Raw genomic sequence first — 21,526 nt, 5'->3', positions numbered from 1 at the left:
CCCTGGTTACCTATCTATCAAATCTAGTCAGATTTGTGGGAATATAATAAAGTACGTGCAGGAAGATGTAATGCCTTTTGAAGAATGTTTACATGCATTAATATTTTCTAGTGACACTGCAGCGCTACCGTTCCCTCAGAGGAGAACAGTTCAGGAGCAACAGCGAGATTTCTATACATCCCCCTCAAAAAAGCCATATGCAAACAATTAAAAAAAAAAATCTTCAAAGTAGGATGGAGACTCAGCTGCACACTCCCTCTCAGCAAATTCAAGAGGTCAGTAGCCAGGTTTCAGTGCCAGGAATTTAACATAATAATAGTAACAACAACAACAACAACAACAGCTCAGTCCTTTCATTCGGTGTTGGTAGCAACAGGGATGTGTAACCACACCTGGGCAATATTTCAGATGCAGAGAGAGCTACACAGACACCAGAAGTCATCCTGTTCTTTGAAAGACTTCACCAGCAAAGGGACAAGTAAAATGCTGCCTTTCACAGAGACTCAGTGCTGTGCTTCTGACAGCTGAACACACGAACCACCCCAACTTCCTAATCCTTTCTTGCTGGTTTAGAGCCTATTTCATTTTAATCTGGGAATGGCCCTACAAGAAAGGGAGAGACAGAGAAATAGATCACAGATACTAAGCACATTAAAGAAAAAAAGCAGCCAAACCAACTGTTCAGATGGGGCATGCTGCCCAGATAAAATTCAGTGGGAGTAAAATAATTCCTTCTACTTCCTACCCCAGCATCCCACTCTCCATGCCACCTACAATTGTGTCAAATGACGAGAGAAAGCACGACTCAATCTTCAGCTTCCTGCTCCTGCACACCACGCTGTGAAGCAAAGCCACCAGCCGGGCACCCATGGAGAACTCCAAGTGCAAAGAAACCCCAGAGCATTCAACGTGAGCTGAGGTCCCCCTGTTACATTAACACACCACAAGGGGCTTCCAACTAAACAGTTTGAGCAGAACCTCACACCATCCTCTTTATAATGCTTCCCTGAGAAACTGCATGTCTTTCTTCCTACCCAGGCACTTACTCCTACCCACTGGGGACTGGACCCTCTCCTTTTCACTTGGCACACAGCACAGAGCACCTGCTGAACACTCCCTGCTTTCTGTTCAAGGAAACAGACTGGGTATCCCAAGGGCAAAACTGCAAAATCACTGGTGTGTCAAATAAGTAAATATATATATATTATATATACAGGCAAATACACATGTAAGGACATTGATACATACACACAGAGCTATTTTACTCCCTATGATATGTGGTCAAGGGGTTTAATACCCCTCCCCACTGTCTCTAACCCCATATTTTGTTTAATCTTTATGTTATGCTCACAAAAGACTACTAAGTGTAACCGTCACCACACATTATGCTGCACATAATGGAATATGTACAAATGTCTACATCTTCAGTTTCCCTCTTTGTCTGTAGCAGACTACAGCAGGAGTTTGCTAATTACAGCATGTTAATCAAGGAACTCTAAAGAGGAGGATAGGCCATAAATACCAAGTAGCAAAGACAATCTCAATGAAAGAAAATAGAAAAGACATTTTTTCAGAAAGCAGCACTTACAGTATGTGATACTGGATCAAGTCCAGTGAAGGACCACCAAAATGGCCAGGCAGGTGGAGCATGTAGTGCATGAAGAAAAGCTGAGAAAAATGTAGGTGGGTTTCTGTGGTTGGCTGGTTTGGTTTTTTTCCTAAGTCTTAAAAAAGACAAGGCAAAACTTACAGGTATTGCTTAACTGGGAAGGGGTGGGTGGAGGTAAGATGGACACAGAGACAGACTCTCCTCATTGGTGCATGGTAAAAGAAGGGCAAAACCCACCAGACACAACACAGGAAATTTGCATTTCTAAAGAGAATCTATTTCACCATGCAGTTGGTCAAACACCAGCAGGGGGCCCAGAAAGTGTGTGGACCCTCCCTCCTCGGGGAAGATCAGTTCAGCTGGATGAGGTATTTAACATCCTGTCTTAGCTTCAAACATCAAAATAGCGCAGCTTTGAGCAGAGGGCTGGACCACGTGACTTTCAGAGGTCCCTTCCAACCTAATCGTTCCATGAAGTAACCACACACAAAATAGCTGTAAACTCGGTCATGTATCAAAAAAGGTAAACACCAAAACCACAGAAGAGGATTACCATGGACATTAGACTTGTTAGCATATATTTTTCTTCTGACTTACTTGGTTTGGTTTGGTTGATTTTTAAGATTTGTTCCATTATTGCAGATGTTATCAGAAATTAACAAGGTTTTTTATGGTTTAGGGCCTCTAAACCAAGCTGCAATCCAGGCAGTAGGAATTTTTGTCAGTCCTTTACACTGAGATCCAGACTGAGGCCTCAATTACCATTACTTTGGTGGAGATTTAAATCTCCACAAATTTAAATCTCTGGACCTTGCTATCTCCCAGAAAAACTGAAGAGGAATGGAAAATTACCATTAACTAGCTGCAAGCTGAGTCACAAAGAAACAGAACTTTTTTTTTCTTTTAAAAACAAACATATATTTCCCTCCCTGCTCTGTTTACAGTGTTGATTTTCCCCAGTAGGAAGTTACTCTACCATATCCCTCCTTGAGGACCATAAAACGCAGAAAGAGCTTCTGGGAAGGTGGCCACAGAGCTCCCAACACAACACAAAATGTCACAGCTTTCCCCAGGCAGGGATTCTAGAGAAATCTAGCAGATTATCAGAGACAAAAGCAGTTATTCCCAAATGGATGAGTGATGCCTTTGCTGCAGTCCCTGCAGCTGCACTGCTCATCCAAGGCACCTGGCTGCTCCTATCCAAGGGGCTGCACAATCCCTGGGGGAGAGCCTCCAAACACTGGGGAGGAAGAGCAGAGCAGCTAGAAAAGGGGAAAAGTCACATTCCTGAGGCTCCTGGAAGATAAAAAAAGAAGGTCATTCTGTGATTTAAGTAGGTGAGAGCCTCATGCAACTCTTTTCTCCAGCGAAAAGGACTGCGCTTATTGCTACCCAACCCAAGCAGCCCCAGCTGCTGCAGCAGAACTGCAGATCTGGATGGACTGCTCACTGGTTACCCAAGAAACAACTGCACACTGATCTAGCTGCAGTGAACATTAGCTGTCCTGGAACATGTGGAAGTTGAGTTTTGGCTTTGTTCCAGCATCAGCACTGGGCTGAGGGGTATCCTGGCCCAGCTGAGCCCCTCCAGGCAGGGCAGGGCTACAGGAGACACACCAGCTCCAGGAGCACTCACCGACCTAGAGCCCACACTTCCTCTTGGAGGGTGATGAGATGATGGACAAGTGACCTGGGAATGTATCTGCCCAAGAAAGAGGTAACAAAAACATTTTTAAAAATAAAATAAAGGCAACAGCAGCAATAATGCCTGTGTTAGGAATATCATGAACTTCACATGAATTTGTGCATGTAAATCAACACATTTAGTTGGACAAGGAAGGAGCTGAAGCTGAGAAGAAGTCTCTGGGAAGGAAGGCAGAATAAGAGAGCACTGGGAATCTGAAAAGCTATTTGACAGAAAAAAAAAACCAAACCAAAGCAGCTGACAGTAAGTTTGCTCCCTCATTCTTGCTCTAAAATGGAAGCAGTGACAAAAGCTCACACCAGCAAACACTACAGCAGAGATTGCTGCTGTGGCTACAGAAGCAGCCTTGGAAGAATTCAGCCCGGCCTCAGATCACATCTGATCTCACACACAGTCCCCAAGAGACCCAGAGCCCTCAAGCCCAGACCCCCAGCTCCCTCATGACCGCAGGGTCAGGTTCTCACCCCAGTGAGATGAGACATTTAATGTCAAAAGTGTTCAAATAAATACAAAAACATTAACAGAAAGGAAAGGAGAGGCATGGACACAGCAGAGAAGTCCATCCACTCTGGTCAGCAGGGCAATCTAAACTCATTATTCCTGGGTCTTTCTCAGCTGTTCCTCTGCTGTGCTGAGCTTTCCAGTCACCATTCCTTTAGTAGGTGCTGAAGACACTCTGTGCTTCTCCACAAGTGTTCAAAAGCTTTGTGGAAGAGGGTCAGGGAAATACCCTTCATGAGCACTGTGCCTGCTATTTAATCTTATTCATACAGAAAGATCAAACCAAGCTTCCAGCTGCTGTTTGCCTTCAGTGTTGCAACTCAATATAAAGGTATCACTTGGGTTTTCTTTGCTGCTGCTTCAGCTGTAGGAATTTCCATTGTATCTGGAATTAGCATGCAGGAAGCAGGGGAAAAGGGTTTTCTTCTGTTGCAGACCTCTTACAGGATTTTGTTGACATACTCATTTTATGTGCAAAAGCATACAGTCCCCTCCTTTGCAAACCCCTCTCTCACAAATCCAATATGTGTATTTAAAATAATGTACCCCTTTATTACAGTTTTTATTGTTCAAACAAGTATTATTTTAAGCACAGTGAATTCAGGAAGAATTCCAAAGGTGAAACAACAGGAACTGAGGAAAGAGAGAAGGCAGATGGGAAGACAGCACTGACAATGGGACAAAGATTCCCCCCCAGCAGGCCCTTATCTCAAAAACAAAGTGAGATCCTGAACACCAGCTCTATTTATGTCCCTTCCTTCTAGCTACACTGTTTAAGGACACCAGAAAAGTTAGGGAACAAACACAGGTGACAAAGACAAGGAGAAAAAAACTTCAACAACTGTGGTGCAATCAATCAATAGAAAGGAAAATTTCCTCTTATTCTGGCATAAAAATCCTGTGGGAAAGCAAAGGATGGAGAAAACAAAAAGGAAATCCAAAATAACTCTCGCCAGCGACTTCCAATTCACTTCAAAACATCAAGGAGAGACAGGCTTGCAATAACTAGAAAAGGATATTTGAGTGGCATCACATATCAGATAAAAGAGCCAAAAAACTCTTGGGGTAGGAAAGATTGCTTTTCCCATTATTCCCGACTGGCCAATGGCAGTGGGGGCATGACCTGCAGAGAGTTAACCTCTGTATTTCAATTATAAGATATATCCCATTCTGGAATAATCACAAGCACAATCCAAGTCCTCCAGAGCAGTGGTGTTTGAAATCCAAGTGCCCAGACACTTTTCAAGCCAAGAGAAACAAGAAATCCCCCTGCAGAAATGACCATCTCAGAAAGCAGATCCAAAAATGGGTGATGCCAGTGCTTGGGCTCTCTGGCAGCACGTTCCTGGCAAGCCAAGCCTCGAGGCACTGTGCTCTGGTGAGCCAAAGGCAGCACACTCTCTGAAGGGGGATCACACTGCAGGATGTGCTGAGCTCTGATGCCACATCTGTGGTCAGGTTCTCCAGCAGCAGCTCAGGGAGTGCCTGAGTGACAGCACAGCAGCGACCACAGCAACCAGACAGTGATGAAGCAATGCTCACCAATGGAAACACCAGCCAAGTGGAAACTGTACTGAAGTTTAAAAATGTCTTCAGCAAAAATTTAATGATGATTGGGTGGGGGGAAAAAAATCAGATGTCATGAAAACTGTAAACTACTAAGGCAGGACACCATAAAAAATTTGTGGTTGCCCTGTCTATGCCTCCTCCCGTCACATCCTGATGAAATCACCTCACTGAAATCACCAACTTCATCTCCAAAACCTCTGAGGCAGACAAATGGCACACCACCTTCCATTCACAGAAGCAGAAGGGCTGAAGAAACAAACAGATTTAAACTTTTTTTTGGTGATTTAAAGTGACTTTATTTGTTTCTGCTTGTTGTTATGTTTTGGGGTTTTCTTCTACTTGGCTTACACTGAAGTATTTAAAATAAAAATGTCATAAAGAAAGACTGACAGCAACAGGATCTAAGTCATTATGTGCAGCATTTCAGGCCAGCATTTTTATGAGAGCAACAGCTCAGTTGGATTTAACTCCCTTGTCTTAGAGTTAAAATGCTATCTACAAGAGTAGCACAGCAAAGCCAAAAACTATATCCAGGAAAGTGAATCCTCTAAGATTTCCTCCACCCTGCTTCTTTTTTCTAACTTCTTTTTTCCCTGAGGATCTGAGGAAACTCAAGCATTTCTCCTGGTCAGGCAGTAGCAGAAGCCTGAGTCAGAGTTTGGCCAGCAGCTTTTGCTGGCAGACCACAGGCACAAGGGCTGCCTGCTCACACCCCCACAGCAGCATCACTCCTGGGCTAACAAACAAAAAGTCATCCGTGTCATCAAGGTGAGCAGGTGTGACAAAGCACATATGAGAGCTAAGATATCCGCAAAAATCCAATCAGCCAAACATGCCTCCAAAACTAACTACAATGACTCACTGGATCAGACAAAGAGGGAGAAAAACACTGCAGGAAAAATCAGTTAGTTCAGCCATTGATCCCCTTAATTACAAACTATCACCCATTTGACACCACCCTGGGATTTGGGCTCCAGCCTTGGTGTCACCTATGTGTGCTTACCCACAGACAGCAGCACTGCTCCCAGAGCACCTGGGACCCTAAAAACCGTGTCTAGAATTACATACACAAATGCTGCATTTATCCCCCTTTTTCTTGCAATGGATGTGCTAAGATAAAACCCCTTTTACGTGACCCTGAACTTACAGCTGTTGCTTTCTGCCAGATATGCAATCCTGTTCAGGGAAGGCTTCTGCCTGATGGGGATGGCAGTTCCCACTTGCTCTTCTAATCCTTCATTTTCAACAGCAACAATGCCATGGGTATTATCGTGAGATCAATGAAAGAAAGAAATATTCTCATTCCTCAAACTTACACACCATCAACAGCATCCATTTATTTCTTTTTCTCTTTCTTTCTCTTTCTTTCTTTCTTTCTTTCTTTCTTTCTTTCTTTCTTTCTTTCTTTCTTTCTTTCTTTCTTTCTTTCTTTCTTTCTTTCTTTCTTTCTTTCTTTCTTTCTTTCTTTCTTTCTTTCTTTCTTTCTTTCTTTCTTTCTTTCTTTCTTTCTTCTCTTCTTTCCTCTTCCTTTCCTTTCCTTTCCTTTCCTTTCCTTTCCTTTCCTTTCCTTTCCTTTCCTTTCCTTTCCTTTCCTTTCCTTTCCTTTCCTTTCCTTTCCTTTCCTTTCCTTTCCTTTCCTTTCCTTTCCTTTCCTTTCCTTTCCTTTCCTTTCCTTTCCTTTCCTTTCCTTTCCTTTCCTTTTTTTTTAAATCCAGCAATAGCTAGAAACATTTCCTTCTCATTTCCCTGTCCACCTCACCAAGGACATCACAGATCTTGTACTTTTTGGCATTTTACCGTTTCCTCCTTCTGCAAAGTTTTGATTTAGAGCAGACAGAAATCTCATAAGCATGGTTTCCTTCCCCCAACATCCTCACTCTCTGCTTCCTCTAGACTTGCTTTGAGACAATCAAATGTAATTTTTGAATTAACCTCTGTCTCTTAGTACCAGTTCTGCTGGAGCTTTACAGCACACTGTTCTGTGCAAGGAAACAAAGTTTGCAATGCTGTGACGTGGGGCTGCTTCCTCATATTTCTCTGCTGCTTTTTAAGTGTCTGCACAAAATGCCCTGCTGACCCAAGTGAAGCTGAGTGAGAAGCAGCTGATCTACCGTCTTTTACCCAACGTCTCCTATCTAAAACCATCTCCTTCAGCAAGCCATATGCTGCAAACATACTCTGAAATGTCTCCATGATAATTCAAGAAGCAGAACTGTTTGTCAAGTAGCACACACACTACTGCTGGCCACTTGGAATAACCATCAGCCACAAGTAGGTACATATGCTCATTGTGATCTGCAAAAATCAGCATGGCATCTTTGCCAAGGCTTAGCAAATGCCAGAGTGGTTTCTGGTTTCAGTAACTAACATCCACTCTGGCTAATTTCTACATGGAGTTCCAAGCCTGATTACCAACCACAAATACATAACAAATTGCTTCTTTCAATTTGTTGTGGTGATATTCATGCCTCTCACCCAACATCCCAACATGAAAGATTTATGGTATTAATCATGCACATCATAGTAAACAGTCATTCTCTACTGTCAATTGCATTTTTCTGCTGAAATAAGGATGAAAGTGCTGAGCTGCTTATCGTTTGACCAGCCAGAACACAAACTATTATTGTGCTATTTTAACCAAAGCTGGGGCTTAGTTTCTATGGGTAACATCTTCATATGCAGCGACACAGTACAGGAGCTTGACTATCCTATTTTGAAAAAACAATTTAGAAACTTAATCACAGCTAAATGCAGGGCTTGTCTATGCAAGGAGTTACTCAGAAATAGCTTTTCAAAATTAAAGATTAATTCCAGACCTGCTGTTCAGAGGTTCTCTTTCACCACTTAATGCGGCAAACTGCATTAAGCCAGTTTACACTCCTGCATCTCTGCTTGCTTGAAAGACACCCCAGATCAAGAAGAACCCTGGCATTTGTCTTGCTGGAGTTTGCAGCTGTGGGATTGCAGCAGCTAAACCGCTGCAGCCATCAAACTTCCAACTGCACCCCACAACACGCCAGCTAGTTGGATTTACAGGATTCTCATGCAGTGGAACAAGCAGGAGTTGAGTCGACTCTGCTTGTTCTCACTGCAACCCAGAGGAAGCATGGACCTGGTGCAGGTGCCCCAGATTTATTTATCAAGGGTCAAGGACAGCACGTCGCTGCCCTCAGGCACAGGGGCTCAGCACACACCTTGGGGCTCACTCAGGGTGCTGCAGGAGGGGCTGGAGCACAGGCCAGGCTGAGCTCCAAGCTGCTGCTGCTGCACTGCCATCAGCAACCAAAACTGTGAATTTAAAGCTAGCTCAGGAGTGCACCCACAAGTCGCAGCCCTACTTCTCCGTAGGCGTTAGTGTGTGTGCACTGTAAGTCAAATTGTCAAACAAATACCACTGACACCAAGTCCTTTTGGTCTTCATTACCATTTGGGAAACAAACACTAGAAATTTGTCTCAGTCTTCATACTTGTAAGAAAACTAACAATATGGTTTAGTACATACCTAAAATGACAAAATGTGTTGGAATATTCATATATCCCTTTTGCTTCTTCAAAAGCTGAGCTCTGCTCTGGCACCCAACCATATTTTAGAGTCATAACACTTGATATCACAACTCCTCCTTTTTTCTAGGCACTGTCCCTAATCATGTACCTGCTTTTCTTCCCATCCCAAATCTTGGCTCCTTCATGACAAACACAGCCTTTCTGTCTTTCCACTAGATACCATCAATAGTTGTTTAACCTCCTCCATCCATGACAGAAGTTTTCCATAGCAAGAAACAGTGCTTCTTTGATCAAGTGCAAAATAATTTAAATTGTTGCAGTGAGTCAACAGTTTCCAAAACTGATCCTTCTGCAGATCCAAGCACAGCAAAGCCATGTGTGTACCCACAAATGAAACATTTCTGTCTCTCTGGTGCTCAACTTCTAGAAGACCTCCAAAGGGTGTCCTAAAATAAATTCTAAGCCATGCCAAAGATGAGCTGAATTGGTAGCGAATGACAAAACATGGTTTTGTTTTCTTACTAAAAAAACTTGATTTAGTGATAACTGGATAAGAGCCTATTTTCAATGCCCTCTTTTTTAGGATGTATTTACATTGGATCTATCAGGCACAGGGATTGCACTTAATACCAACTGCACTTCACCAGAGAGAAAAGGATGGTTAAAACTTGGCTGACGTTCGATTCTCCATTCTGCCATTGGCAAATCACTTTATCTCCATCTCATTTCCCCACACGCAGGGTGGAATAACCAGGCAGCAGAAGCATTGTAAAGGTGGAACTCATAGATATTAAAGGGATGGGAGACACATAAGCCCACAAGGAATCCTACATGTACACTGTGAGAGGGATTTTCAGGTCTATCAACTGCAGATGCCCCTACCAGTTAAATATTCTTAACACCCCAGCTGTATTCACATGACTGGCAGGGGAATTCAGCATCCCATCACCAGCTGGCTCTTGCTGCTCAGGTTACTTTTATGAGCCTCAAGTTCTCACTGCTCTGCTATTTTGAGGAATGCTCCAAGTCAGAATAATCCATTTATTAAACTTAGGAAAAGACACTCATTCTTCACTCTAAATCTACAGATGTCTTTTTCTGCTATGCAAGGCATGCAACAAGCACCAGAAGGTGAAACAGTATTTGTAAGCAAAACCCATTTTGACACGTTTCTCAAACATCTGTCTGAATCACATCTTTGTTTTTCCTTTTTATATCATCACAAAGGCACACAAGAGAGGCACAAGATTCCCATCCACATTTATTTTAAAACAATTTACGCTAATTAGGGAAGGACCATTTCCTTCTGAAACAGGAGCAGCAATAGCAAGCAGTTACTCTTGTATTAAATGTCCACCTGCAGACATCCTAAAGCTTTTCTCACAGCTTGACTTCAGCTTTCAATGTTTTGTCAGTTCTTCTTTAGGCAACATTTGCTTATTTGTCTTCAGAAACTGCCGTCCTTACTGCACCTCTGTCAATTGCTATCCTCACCCTGCCATTTCCATTTACAGGAACCCAGCAAAAGTATGTGGATGCCATTTGTCCTATGTTACAGCTCACAGTGGAGACAAACCACAAGCCAGCAGATGACAGCCAGGAGGATTTTCAGTTACACTGGTGGTGTCTCCCTTATGCAAGCTAAAGCAAAGGGTAACAGCCATGAGTGATTTGCAGCAGGAGTGAAAGAGGAGCCACAAGGAAGCAGGAGGCTGGCTGGAGCAATGAAAGCAATGAAAGCTGCTCGAGGTCCTGCTTGCCGCCTCGATGCACCCTCTCCCTGGAGGCCTGCAGCCCAGCACAGAGCCGTGACCTGCTCACACAGCAGCACTGGTGACTTCTCATCACCAGGCCACTCCAGCACCACAGCTGTCCCCAGTGGGCTGTCCTGCTCTGTTCACAACCACTGAAATGCAGAACTGTGTCTACACAGCTGTTCCTTGCTAGCACAATGCTGAGGACACTGAGCGCTCTGCAGAAGGAGCATCCTTCTCAGAGGAGTTCAAGCATTACTAGAACCATAAAGCTCTCTCTTCACTTTGGAAATACAGTCACAAGCACACACTGGAGTAACCACACTGCCTAGTCTAGAAGAACAAATGGAAAATTAAAAGAACTGATTATTTATATTCAGCTGCCTCTCTACTTCCCTGGTTAACTTTGAGTGTCTCCTTTTGCCAGCCATGGGCCATAGTATTTGGGCATTAAAATGAAAACTTTAGTAGTCAGAAGCTGACCTTGGATAGAGTGTGGCAAATACAGTGGTGCAAAGAACTCCCTGCAGGCAGCCACAATGCTCAGAAGATGCCATTGCTCTAGGCTAGGGCCCCTGTAAACCATGTTTTCCAAGGGCCAAAGAACCATCATCAATTCCTCTGTGTGGGCCACTCAGCTCTGCTGCATCACAGAATCAGGGCTATAGATATTTCACAGCACTAATGATCTCAACAGAGGTTTATAAAGCCCAACAGTCAGACATCACCTTGCTGTCTTTTCTTCCTCTCCCAGAGCAAGGCCATGCATGAGTACCCCTCTTCCCTCATATCCATTCAGATTGCTTTAATCCTACCTTTTTGAGAACAAAAACCAACCAAATAAAAGCCTAAAAAAAAAAAAAAAAAAAAAAAAAAACAACAACAAAACGTAAGTCCCCAAACCACAACTCCACAGATATGTTAAGGAAAAAAAAAATAAAAATAAGAAAAGAAAGAAAAGAAAAAAATGAGGGAAAACCTAATGAAGGATTTAAGAGGCCTGCACGCACTTTTTTGAAACATCTTTCTTTGGAAATGGGCAAGAAGGAGTGGAAGAATAGCACATTCATAATCCAGGAGAAAATGGAACGAGAGAGAGGAAAATAAACAAAAAAGAGGAAATGGTAAAAAGATACCCGGGGGGTGGGGTGGTTATGTAGCGCTTGGGTACAGTTTGACAGGGCTCCAGATCCCAAATAAACCCGGGACAGACGCAAGGCCACACGCAGGCAGCCAGCGCCAAACCCGGACGCGGCAGCTCCGTCCCGGGCGCTCGCTCCCACAGGCTCCGGGAAGGCGCCGGGAAGCAGGACAGAAGGACGGAAGGACGGAAGGATAGCGGGGTCCCGCCCGGAGGTGGCCCCGGGAAGCAGGACAGAAAGAAGGACAGAAGGACAGAAGGACAAAAGGGCAGAAGGGCAGAAGGACAGCGGGGTCCCGCCCGGAGGTGGCCCCGGGAAGCAGGATAGAAGGACAGAAGGACGGAAGGACAGCGGGGTCCCGCCCGGAGGGAAGGGCGCCGGGAAGCAGAGCCGCCTGCGGGCGCCCCTCGGCACCGGTGCCGCCCCACGGGGAGCGTGTCCCGGGCAATCCCGGCCGCTCTCCCGGGAAAAGGGCGCTGGGCGGGCAGCCCGGCGGGGCCGCGCTCCGCCTCCCTCTGCCGGGCAGCGCTGGAGGCGCGTCCCGCCGCCAGATGTGCTCCGCAGCCACAGCTGGAGGGGAGCGCCGGCAGCGCGGGGAAGGACGGGCAGCCTCTTCCTCGGGTGGGAGGGGAAGCGGGAACCGCCTGCGGCGGCGCTTTCTGCGTGGGCAGAAGTCACAGAAAATAAGCGGGAGTCTAAACCTTCGTTCCGAGAAACGCCTGACACCGGGCACAAAGGCTCCCGGCCTCCCATCATGTGCTCTGCCAGCTAACCTGGTGGTAACAGCCTTCTCACGCTTGAATTTCGTTGGGACCAGATCAGCTGTAGCCCCGGATCTCCGTTTCTCCTCCACTTCTCGAGCTCTTTCCTAGCTCTTTAATGCAGCACTTCTGAGTCTCAGCTGCATGGATTGTCACACATTTAATTTCTTCTTTTAAACAGTAGACAAAGTGCTTAGCTATAAGAAACAAACTTTTGTTGTTTCTTCAGTCATCTTCCCCAAATTAGGGACAGATGAGAGCCCTTTTTCTTTTCAAATTGAAGTACTATGGATCCTACCAGAGTAGAGATCTCAGCAGTGTAACATGGGCACAGAGACATAAAATGCACAAATTCTCCTTTTCCACTTCTCAACACATCACTCTCTCTGGTAGATCCTGAAGGCCTCCCCAGATCAGCATTCTGCTGGGTGGTGTCAATGCCATGGCTCTCCCCTTTCCTCCACAAGCCCAGGGGACACTGGCACATTTTACCCTTTTGAATTTAAACCTGTCCCACACCAGGGGATGATGATCAGCAGAAAGTGTCAGGAACACAGGCACGTGGTGTGTTCACCTTGACTGCTTGAAAGCAGAAATGGTCTCAAAGTTCTCTTAACAGTTTCAGCATACCTAAGTTCTGGGCTACCAGGGATGGCCTAAAGAAACACATACTGTATCACCAGATGTGGGCACCCACAGCCTTTCCAAGAACAAACCATCATTATCCACTGTCTCTTGTCTAGAGGGCTCATCTTCCCCACAGCAAAGCACAGCCCCTTCTGACAACACAACACAGTAACTCCTCTGCACAAAAACCACCAACATCTCACCTGATGAGAATTTTACCTATGAACTGTCTCTGCAGAGCTCACACACAATCCAGTTGCCTGTGGGCTTACCTTATACCTAAAGAAGCCTTCTGCAGTTAGGGTTTGGGACATTTCCATGAACAGAGTGAGAAACACCTTCCACCCCAAGCTGTCTTCCACAAGTAGAAATGCATCTCTCTCTATTGCTTTTATCAGCACACTGGCACTGGGCAGAAGGCAATTTTCCCCCACCCCCCTCTGCCCTCCTGATAAGAAGCCATAGCCATGCAGGCATGGTTCTTAGCTTAATGCTAATAGACTATGCTTAATGAACCAAGAGAGCACAGTGTGTATGGAGGGAGGGACTGGAAGCCTGAAACCACACTATTCAAGCAAGCAGAATGGCAGTAACTCATCAAAACACAGGCAAAACTGTAAGGCTTCTGGTTGATGGGAAGTGTCACAAGATCCCTGAGTAACCAGGATGGAAATCATTTTTATATTTACTTCAAAATAAGAACAGCAGCCTCAGCAGCACAGCACCCCTTACTGCCACTGCTGAATTACTGTCTTGAACCTCCAGGGCCATCTTCTGCTGCATCTTCCACTTACTGGGAGTCACTTACTACACCCACCTCCCCCCCTCTTTCAAACTCATCTGAAATCATATATATATATATATATATATATATATATATATATATATATATATATATATATATATCAGAAACTCCAGTGTGAACCTGACAGGGTGATAATTTTAAAAGCTGTGCTGCTCATGTCAAATTATTCAACATCTGTCTTCATGTTCCCACAAAAATTAGCATAGGATGGTGGTTTCTGATGACACCTATAGTGAAATATTTTGACTTCATCCAGCAAGTTGCAAACAACCTGTCAAGAGGATAATGTCAGTTTTCTAGAACTGCATATTAAAGTCAATTGAGGGCTTATCTGGTGTGCGAAGCTACTGACCTGACCTAAAACCAGAGGCTCTAGTGTCACAGAATAGTAAATCTGACACATTACAACTAAAGAACAGCAAGGTATTCTGAGGCTGGACAGATTTAATGCCTTGACCTATAAGAGCTGATCAAGAACTATGCAAACCTTGGACCAACCCAGTCCATTGGTGAAACTACTCCTATGGCACTGCAGTTAGAGAACTCATTCCTCAAAAGACTGTACAGCCTAGGCCAACACAGATTTAAGAGCCGGACAGCAAAGAGAAATGATTGAGCAAAAAGGATGTGTGTACATCCATATATATATATATGTGTGTGTGTACACACAAACACACACACACACATTTAGTTTGGAGGGCCACTGTGCTCAAGCATTGCATTTTCCCAACAGCCAGGAAGTGGCTCACAGTAGCCAGCTCCATCATCCCTTTAGCCAGCAATCTCTTCAGCCATTTCTGAAGACACAGGGTGCACTGAGATGATAGCAAGGTACTTGAGGAGCTCCATTTCTTGGCCCCCTGTTACTGCTGGCAAAATAGCTCTAGGCATAGGAACCTGAGAGGGATGGATTCAGATCAGCAGGCTCCCGGTGACATTAGAGTGCCTGTGTCCCTGTCAGCAGAAGATATGGGTGCATATAGGTTGCAAGAGGGTGTGAGGCAGTCTATGTTAAAAAAAAAGCTCTAGGAAAAATGTTTTTACTTAAAAAAAAAAAACAAAAAAAAAAACAAAAAAAAAAAACAAACAAACAAACAAAAAAAAAAAAAAAAAAAACAGGTAAAAGGAGCAGGAAACAAATCATGTCATGTGTACATGAAATGAAAAAGTGTGGATGTTTATAGCCTAAACACCAGATATGTTTTACTATGACACTCCTCCATCACAGACACAAGAAAACAGTCTTCCACTACTTTGGGGTTTTTTGCTGTCTGAAGTGGCATCTCAGGGATTATTCAATGTGATGGTGTCTCTTAAAACAAAGAGCCTTAACAGGTCATTTATTCCCCATCTCCAAAGGCAAGGGCAGGACTATCCCACCAGTTTCAAGTGCAGCCCATCCAGTCCCTGTGATCATGGTGCCAGGCAGCTTTCCTTGCTGCCCAACCTAAACATTTCCTTTCATTCCCTTTCCATCACCTTGCTGTATGTAGCCCCTCACCACACACAGCGATGCCCATTCCTGCAATGTCTTTTCTGCAGGTGAATTAGGAGAGGCAGGGGGCAAAACATCCCACTTTCTAATTCTGCCTGAAAGGCTGCTGCTGATCAGTGGGACTGTGCCAATTGCAAGACAATCCAGAAACGCTAATTATACACAGCACATGGAGCAAGCACAGCAGCAGCACTGCACACCAAACCAGAGCTACCCAAGTCCTGGAACCTAGAAAGCAGAGTGGGAGGCAAGAGGCAGGCTTTTCCCTCTGAATGCCACCACCACGCCCCAATCCTCCCCTCTCAGTCTAACTTACAGTCTTTAAGTGTTGATAACTACAAGCCTTGAAAGCCAAGTCCCCGGTCTCTTTACCTCTTCCTCCTCCTCCTCCTCCTCCTCAATTTTGACATTTTCTAGGGATCTATTACAGTTGGCTTCTCATCCTGACCAGCAGCATTAACACACCAGGACTGAAAAGCACATGCAGTCTGGGAAATAGGCTACCACAAAAGGCTGATAAAAGTTGCCTCTTGGCAGCCTGCTGAATTGCCTTCCCCATCAGGCCAGCCTTGTCTCACTGCAACAAACAAGGCTGAAAGAATGGGATCAGCTAATGAGAAGAGGGTTTCAGACACACTTCAGTCATTACAACAAATGCCAATTTATATAACAAGCCTCTTCAGGTAGCAGGCAAAAAGCACCTTGACTCCTAATTAAATTGCACCTCAATTGCAAATGCTTCTTTCCCAGAACCCCCCTTATCCACATTTTATTTATACCATTCATCTCAATAAACCTCTCCAACGACTCTGCTTTCCCAGACAGAGGTCTTTTGTGTGCATCCATGTGGGTGTATTATTTAAAGGGTACATCACATGGATACTTTATCTTGTTTAATCTGATTTAATCTCAGGAGATTTGCTAAAGTAAAATATATTTATAGACCCATATAGATGCCTCCCCCATTCTCCACTGCCAATAGGCAAAGGCAGGAAAAGAGATCTGAACCGTGACACACGAGTTCCCATAATTTTTACATTAGGTGCCACATGAGATTGACATTCACAACACAGAATGCTGAAGTACAGCTTAAAGCTATGGCAAGAGACCAATACAGAGGAAAAATCCAAGTAGAGGGGGGGCAGTGGGACTAATTTCTAATCCTGCTTTTTATTTATCCTTGCACATATAACAATATTAATGCAGCTCTGCTTGAGCCATCAGCAACAGCAACCTCACATCCAAAGAAACAGTGCTGGCTGCAGAAGGCATGGAATCGGCCCAGGGTAGTGGACTGAAGGCAGAATTGGTGAGGACAATATGAGAACTATTAGTCACCGTCCAAGTTTGCAGCGTGCTGATTCCACAAGACACTGCTCTGGGCTGCACTCCGCAACAACTGCACATTAACGCTCCTGTTGTTCCACAGTTTGAAGAGGCAGGGGTGGGAAGAGGAAGGGAGACACTAGATTTCCCCTTTGTGGAGTTAAGTAAGAGAACAGCTAGAAATAGTGGACCATTTTGGCTTAAAAGGATGCCTTCATCTCAGTGTATGTGTGCATCTGTGCTTTCTTTTGTACACAGCTTCTTCAATCTCTCTCTGAGAGAAAAAAAAAAAAAAAACAAAAACATCAGTAAGTTATTCTGGAGATCTAATAGTAGCAACTCTGTCAAATGCAAGTTCACTGAAGTGTATGAAAAAATACAACAGGCAACCCTCTAAAGCACATTCAAGCAAACCTGGTTTTAAGCTCTGTCCCTTTTGCTACAATCCTAGGCAGTGAGTCCATTCTACAGCAGCTGACAGCAAAAACACTGATGTGAAATAATAAAAGTTCAGCTAGAAGCAGATTACCTGTTTTAAAAGATAAAATTATATGCCCTGACCAGGTTTCTGTACCACAAACTCATTCTATTCCTCATCTTTCCAGCGTTTCAAGGGTCATAGAATTTTTGTCTGGATATACAGACTGGGAGAACAAAACACAAATACTGAGAAGAAGAAAGAAAAAAAATAAAGGAAGCTGAACACTCTCTATTTAAAATGGTTATTTTACAAAACAGACCCAAACTCAAATTAACATCCCAGTCTTCAAGGAGAAAGGAGGAATTGTTTCCATTAAAGAAATACATCATTAAAAAGTGACCTACAAAGACTTACCCATAGTCAGTGAGACTGAACTGATCTTTGCCAGAGCTCACACAAGAGACTGGCTGCGTGCTGTTAAAAAAGAGGGAGCGGGGGGGCTGGACTCTCTCACTGGGGTCTCTCTTCAGAGCTCAGAGAGCTTGGCTTGTTAGAGGCAGTGGCATGCCTTCCAGGAGGACTTAACAGCAACGCACAACTGAGTTGTAAGCCAAGATAAAGCCGGCTTGTTATGAGAGACAAGTCTTGTGGGTTGCTTTTATTTATTTTTTCCCAGTGTATTGGAAATGCAGATCTTGTAAAGCAAGAATTCAGAGGGGGCTGGGAGAGGGAAAGGGGGGCTGCGCGTCTGGCTAAAGTAAACCCGGGCTGTTCCCTCAGCCCGGGGCTTGTGCTCGGCGGCACGGGCGTCATCCCCCGCCTCTGCCCTCGCACTGAGGGGCTGCGGGAGCCAAACCTCTCCCGAGGAGACCACCCGAGCTCGCCATTCGCCACCCTGCCTGCAAACACGGAGAGGAAGTAAGCTCCGTAAATGCAAAAATAATAATAGTAAAAAAGGGGGAAAAAAAAATCAAGCAGCTCGGCATCATCCCTGCCACAGACCACCACCCACCCATCTCCATCACCTTCAGAAGAAAATCAGCCGCGAAGTTCCACAGGGTGCAAAACCGGCCTCGCCTCGCCCCCCCGGGCAGCCCGGCCGTGGCGAGCCGAGCCGGGCGGAGCCGTGCCGGCGGCGGGAGAGGGCAGCCCCCGGCAGGCCGGGAACGAGAGCGGGCAGCCCGCACGCCCTTCTCCCTGCTTCCCGTGCTCCTGAGAGAAAGGAACCTGCGAGCGCATCGCCGAGAAGGGACCCTCCGTGCTCCCCCTGCCCCAAAGACAAGGCAACTCGAGGCGCTCCCAGGGCCGCCCCCGCCGGAGCAGCGCGGCGTCCCCCGGCGCGGCGGGAGGGACGGGGAGGCAGGGCCGGGGCTCCGGCAGCCGCTCCCCGCGGCGGTCCCACCGGCGCTCCCTCCGTGCCATCGCGGCCACTCGTACATGGGAGGCGGCCAGAGGTTACGGCGAGAAATTATGAAGTAGCTGCAGGCGCTGGAAGCCCTATTGCTGCGTCAGTCTCTCCGCTCAGGCTGAGGCGAGGTTCGGCGGCATCATTTACTTTCTCCTGCAGGTGCTTTTTAACTTTGATCCCACCGCCGCCGTCTGCGCCCTCGCCCCCCACCCCTCCCTCGCAAACAGCGACAGCGTCTCTTACCGTACACCCCTTGTCCCCTGCTGTACACCGGCACCAGAGACAGGAATAAAAAACAGATCATGTCCATCTTCAAGGCAGAGCCTTCATCGCCGGCGAAGAAAAACAGCCAAAACAGCTCAGGCAGCATCCGGCGGGGGAGCGAGGAGCAGCCGAAAGCCTCCCGAAACGCCGCCCCATGCGCCCCGCTCCGCGCCGGGCACCGGCGCCCCTCGGGCGGAGCAAGGGACCCCCCACACAGGGGCCACCTGGGGGTAAAATTTAAAATTTAGGAGATAGGGAAAAAAAAAAAAAAAAAAAAAAAGAAAGAATTAAAGAAAGAAGGGAGGGAGAGAGCGAGAGAAGGAGGCAGGAGGGCAGAAACGCGGAGTACCACTTCCCGCTTCCCCTCTCCAGGTTGCTCGAGGATCTCCAGGCGAACAGGCGGCCGCACCCGCACTCGGGGTACGGGGAAAGGCCAGCCCGGGGGCACCGGGCCGGCACCGGGCAGGGCGGGAGCGGGACCCGGGCCAGCCCGGGCTCCTTTGTTCTGAGGGAGCTGCCGAGCGCTGCCCCGGTCCCGCGCTGCCCCAAGTGCTGCCAACTGGGGCCAACTTGAGTGAGTCCTCACCCTCCCTCCTCCTGACGAGGCTCTGGCCGCAGCCCCCGGAGCGGACGGGGAGAAGGAGAAGGAGGTGGAGAAAAAGGGGGGAAGCGAGGGTGGGGGGTAGGAGCCAGCTGCTGAAAGGCGGAGGAAGGGATAGGTGATTCTCGCTCCTCTTTTCCAGATCTTCTGAGGAGGGGATTGTTGTAATTAATCAAATCCAGGAAGGATTTCTTTTTTTTTTTTTTTTTTTTTTAAAGCGGCTCCCAAGAGCTCGCCCAGCTGCACTGCACCGCCCCAACCAGCCTGAAGGGAGAAGCAGCCGAGGAGCAGACAGACCACGCACCCTCGCAGCGCCTGCAGCTCAGCCCGGCACTCCTCGCCTCCTCCCCAGCCTGCCAGGTCCTTCGCCCTTCAAAACTTTCCCTGATGTTTTGTGCCAGCCTCGTGTGGGTGCGTCGCCTCCGTGCTTGCCTGCTCCGCCCGCCTCGCAGAGGATTTGCAGCTGCACAGGGGCTCCTTCGACGGCTGCCGGAGCTCCTAGTGGGAACTAACGGGCTGCAACTGGAAGGTAGCCGGCAATGAGGGACAAGAAGACGGACAAAGTTGAGCTACTCCTGCCAGCTGGAAACCGCCTGGGAGGTCTCTGCCCCACCGCTGTTTCCTGAAGCGCCAAAATCTCCCGCAGAAGTTGCCGGGATCGCCGCCGCTCCCCAGGCGGCCCCGACGGGGCGTCCCGGGCTTCCCGCGCCCGCCGGCGGGGCTGGCCCGAGGCCGCCTCCCTCCCTCCCTCCTGCCTGTGGCTCTGCCAGCCGCGCCTGATTTTCTACTCTGTTGGCTTTCCAGGTTTTCCCCCCACCCTCTTCACCATTTCATTACCCTTTACTTAAAAAAAAAAAAAAAAAAAAAAAAAAGCGGGCGTACTGGGAGAGCCCTGCCTCCTGCCCAATTCCGCGAGCTTCCCCGCGCCTCGCCCCGGCCCAATTATGGACAAGCCCGCAGGGATGGGAGAAAGAGGGACTTGCTTCGGGCGGGAGCCCGATTGTCAGTCCGGGGTGCTCTCTCTCATCCTCAGGACCCTCGCGGCAAGGTCGGCTTCTCCCGGCTGGCGCCTGAGTGAGGTGGCAAGGGCTGGGGGACAGCGCAGGTTTCCGTGGTGCCTCCCGTGCTGGTGCTCGCTGGTGCCAGCAGAGTTTTTGGGGTCCCCCAGGTAGGTTGCAGCTGGCGGGGCTGCCTGGTGCATGCTGCTGGGGGGCGCGGGGGCTGTGTGGGGCCAGCCCGGTGCGTGGCTGCCGGCCCGGGCCGCGGGGAATCTGTGCATGCCCCGCTCCTGTGCCCCCGCGTAGGGCCCGGGAGAGAGGAAGGAGGAGGAGGAGGATGCTGAGCGACCCCGAGCATCACCACCGGCAGCGCGGGCTACGCGGGGCCCTGCTTTAGCATCTCTATCTCCGTCTGCTTTGCTAGGGAGATAAAACGCTGCTTCTGGGAAGCCCAGACCTGCTCGCCCCCCAGCTGGCGAGCCCACCCGTGCCTGTCCCGGGTCCGTAGCGATGAGCCAGCGCCGTGGAAATCCCTCTTAGCGGCGCGTTCTGCTCCCGGGAGCCGGGCTCCGGCTCGCCTCCAGCCCAGCGCTGGCTCAGCTGGGGCTCCCGGGCCGGGCTGGTGCGGGTGTCCCTTAGCGGCAGCGACTCCTCTCCGGCTTTCCTCGGGGCTGGCCCCTGCGCGCCCCCGCCGCGGCCACGCGTGGGCTCGGCGCGCTGCCCCGCGGGCTCCCATCCACAGCTGGCCAGGGAGGGGTGCGGGACCCGGCAGGCACTGAGCTGTCGTGTGAACAGGTCACTCCCTGGATAAAAATGTAATTTTAAAAAAATAATCAAAAACTATGGCCCAAAGAGCGGCTGGCTGCTCAGTCGTGCTCTAACAAACAGGCAATTAATAGATATAGCCCCTAATTAGCAAGTAGTTATTCCTGTTGTAAACGGCGCTCAGTCAGAAAGAGAAGCAGAAGCTTGCCCCAGGAAGAGAGCAGCGACACAGACAGGACAGCATCACCCAGAGCCCTGGGTCCCCGCAGCG

The 21,526-nt window shown here is 47.6% G+C and overlaps 1 protein-coding gene across 1 annotated transcript in view; it reads right to left on the bottom strand.

Annotated features, from left to right (window-relative positions):
• MDGA1 (MAM domain containing glycosylphosphatidylinositol anchor 1) overlaps positions 1-19,822 on the bottom strand; it is a 139,772-nt gene extending 119,950 nt beyond the window's left edge. Inside the window, exons 1-2 of the mRNA XM_058802526.1 lie at positions 19,797-19,822; positions 18,871-19,115 (exon numbers count right to left, since the gene is read on the bottom strand). Coding sequence (XP_058658509.1) covers positions 18,871-18,997 — 127 coding nt within the window. The 5' untranslated portion in view covers positions 18,998-19,115; positions 19,797-19,822. The remainder of the gene's footprint in view (positions 1-18,870; positions 19,116-19,796) is intronic.
• Between the last annotated feature and the right edge of the window lie 1,704 nt (positions 19,823-21,526).

This window comes from Ammospiza caudacuta, chromosome 3 (assembly GCF_027887145.1).
Source record: "Ammospiza caudacuta isolate bAmmCau1 chromosome 3, bAmmCau1.pri, whole genome shotgun sequence".
Lineage (NCBI taxonomy): Eukaryota > Metazoa > Chordata > Aves > Passeriformes > Passerellidae > Ammospiza > Ammospiza caudacuta.
Note: the sequence above shows the minus strand (reverse complement) of the source record. Positions and strands in the feature narration are given on the sequence as shown.